The sequence below is a fragment of the Otolemur garnettii genome, unplaced genomic scaffold, assembly GCF_000181295.1.
Source record: "Otolemur garnettii isolate 467f Iridium unplaced genomic scaffold, OtoGar3 scaffold00020, whole genome shotgun sequence".
In the NCBI taxonomy this organism is placed as follows: Eukaryota; Metazoa; Chordata; class Mammalia; order Primates; family Galagidae; genus Otolemur; species Otolemur garnettii.
Genome location: NW_003852415.1, coordinates 221684 through 222958, shown reverse-complemented (window position 1 = coordinate 222958; position 1275 = coordinate 221684). Strand labels below are relative to the sequence as shown.

At 61.2% G+C, this 1275-nt stretch overlaps 1 protein-coding gene across 1 annotated transcript in view; it reads right to left on the bottom strand.

The window, feature by feature from the left end:
- LOC100947022 (acyl-coenzyme A thioesterase 6-like) overlaps positions 1–1275 on the bottom strand; it is a 6539-nt gene extending 5264 nt beyond the window's left edge. The window contains 1 exon segment of the mRNA XM_023511536.1: positions 534–1275. Coding sequence (XP_023367304.1) covers positions 534–1110 — 577 coding nt within the window. The 5' untranslated portion in view covers positions 1111–1275.

Here is a 1275-nt window from a genome sequence, read left to right as displayed (position 1 = left end):
GATGCTAAGTGCACCTCCTTCTTCAGGTGTGACCACCAGAACTGTCTCCAGATATTGCCAAATGTTCTCCAGAGAAGGGGCAAAAGCAAGGCAGGTTGACCACTGCTGACAAGATGTTTAGGATAGAGGGGAAGAGACTGTCCAATTTTGTGCCAGTCTGTTTTTTAATGATGATGGGGAGCTGCCTCTATTCATGAGTTTTAGTTTCTTTGGAAGTTTGATGTGAAAGAAGGCAAAACCCACTTTGCATACTGCCACAGGTCTTTACATGTATTGATACTCAAAGCACAGCCAAGTGGCTGGTACATGATGGCTCTCAATAAATAAAATTTGAAGAGACTCTTAGTATACACCGAAGGAAGTGGCAGTGCCTCCTCAGAGTGACATGAAACTTAAGAAAAACTTCCACTGGGAATCCATGAGACCCTGGAGCGTGGGGGACGGGCTTAAGGGAGTTCCCCAACCGTGTGGTTCCCGGGGAAGGGAGGCGGGCCTCAGGAGCTCGACCAAGCTCTGGACAAGCAGAGGCTCACCCGGCGGCAGGAAGAGCGTGGCCCGCAACCGGCCCGCGCGCACCGGCTCCCGCCGCACCCCGGGACGCAGGAAGCCGCGCTCCTGCACCGCCCGGCCCAGTAGCCGACCGGCCTCCGGCCCGTGGCCGTCCAGCACCTCCAGCTCCACGGCGAAGGGCGTCTGCACGTCGCGCTTAACCAGCCGCAGCAAGGGCTTCTCGGGCTCCAGGGCCCAGAGCAGCCCCATGGGCTCGACGCCCGCGAAGCTGCCGCCCAGGGCGGGCGCGCGCGCCAGGTCCAGCTCGCCGCGGGCGTCGGCGCGGTAGCGCGCGTGGGCCCGGAAGAGCGCGTTCCTCTCGTCGCGCAGGGACGCGCGCAGCGTGACCGGCTGCTCGGGGGCCAGGCCGCGCACGGCGATGCGCACCGGCTCGTCCCAGCAGCAGCGGCCCGCGGGCTCCAGGTTCAGCGTCGCCGCCATCCGGGTAGGAGCCCAAGTCATCCGGCCACGTGATCTCAGCGGAAGCATCCCCAGCCACAGCGCCCAACTTTTCAGGGTGCCTGAGCACAGCCCGGACGCTCGCAGGACAGCAAGAGACATTCAAGCCTTGATTTCAGACCTGGGAACAACTGCACACGGGTGTGGACGAGATAAAATCCTCTAGGGCTGCCTGCCTGCCGGTTCAGACCTCATTAAGACACAAAGGTCAGCTCATCTGAGCTGGGAAAGCCACAGCCCCAGGCACCGGGAGTAAACGCAGACCCA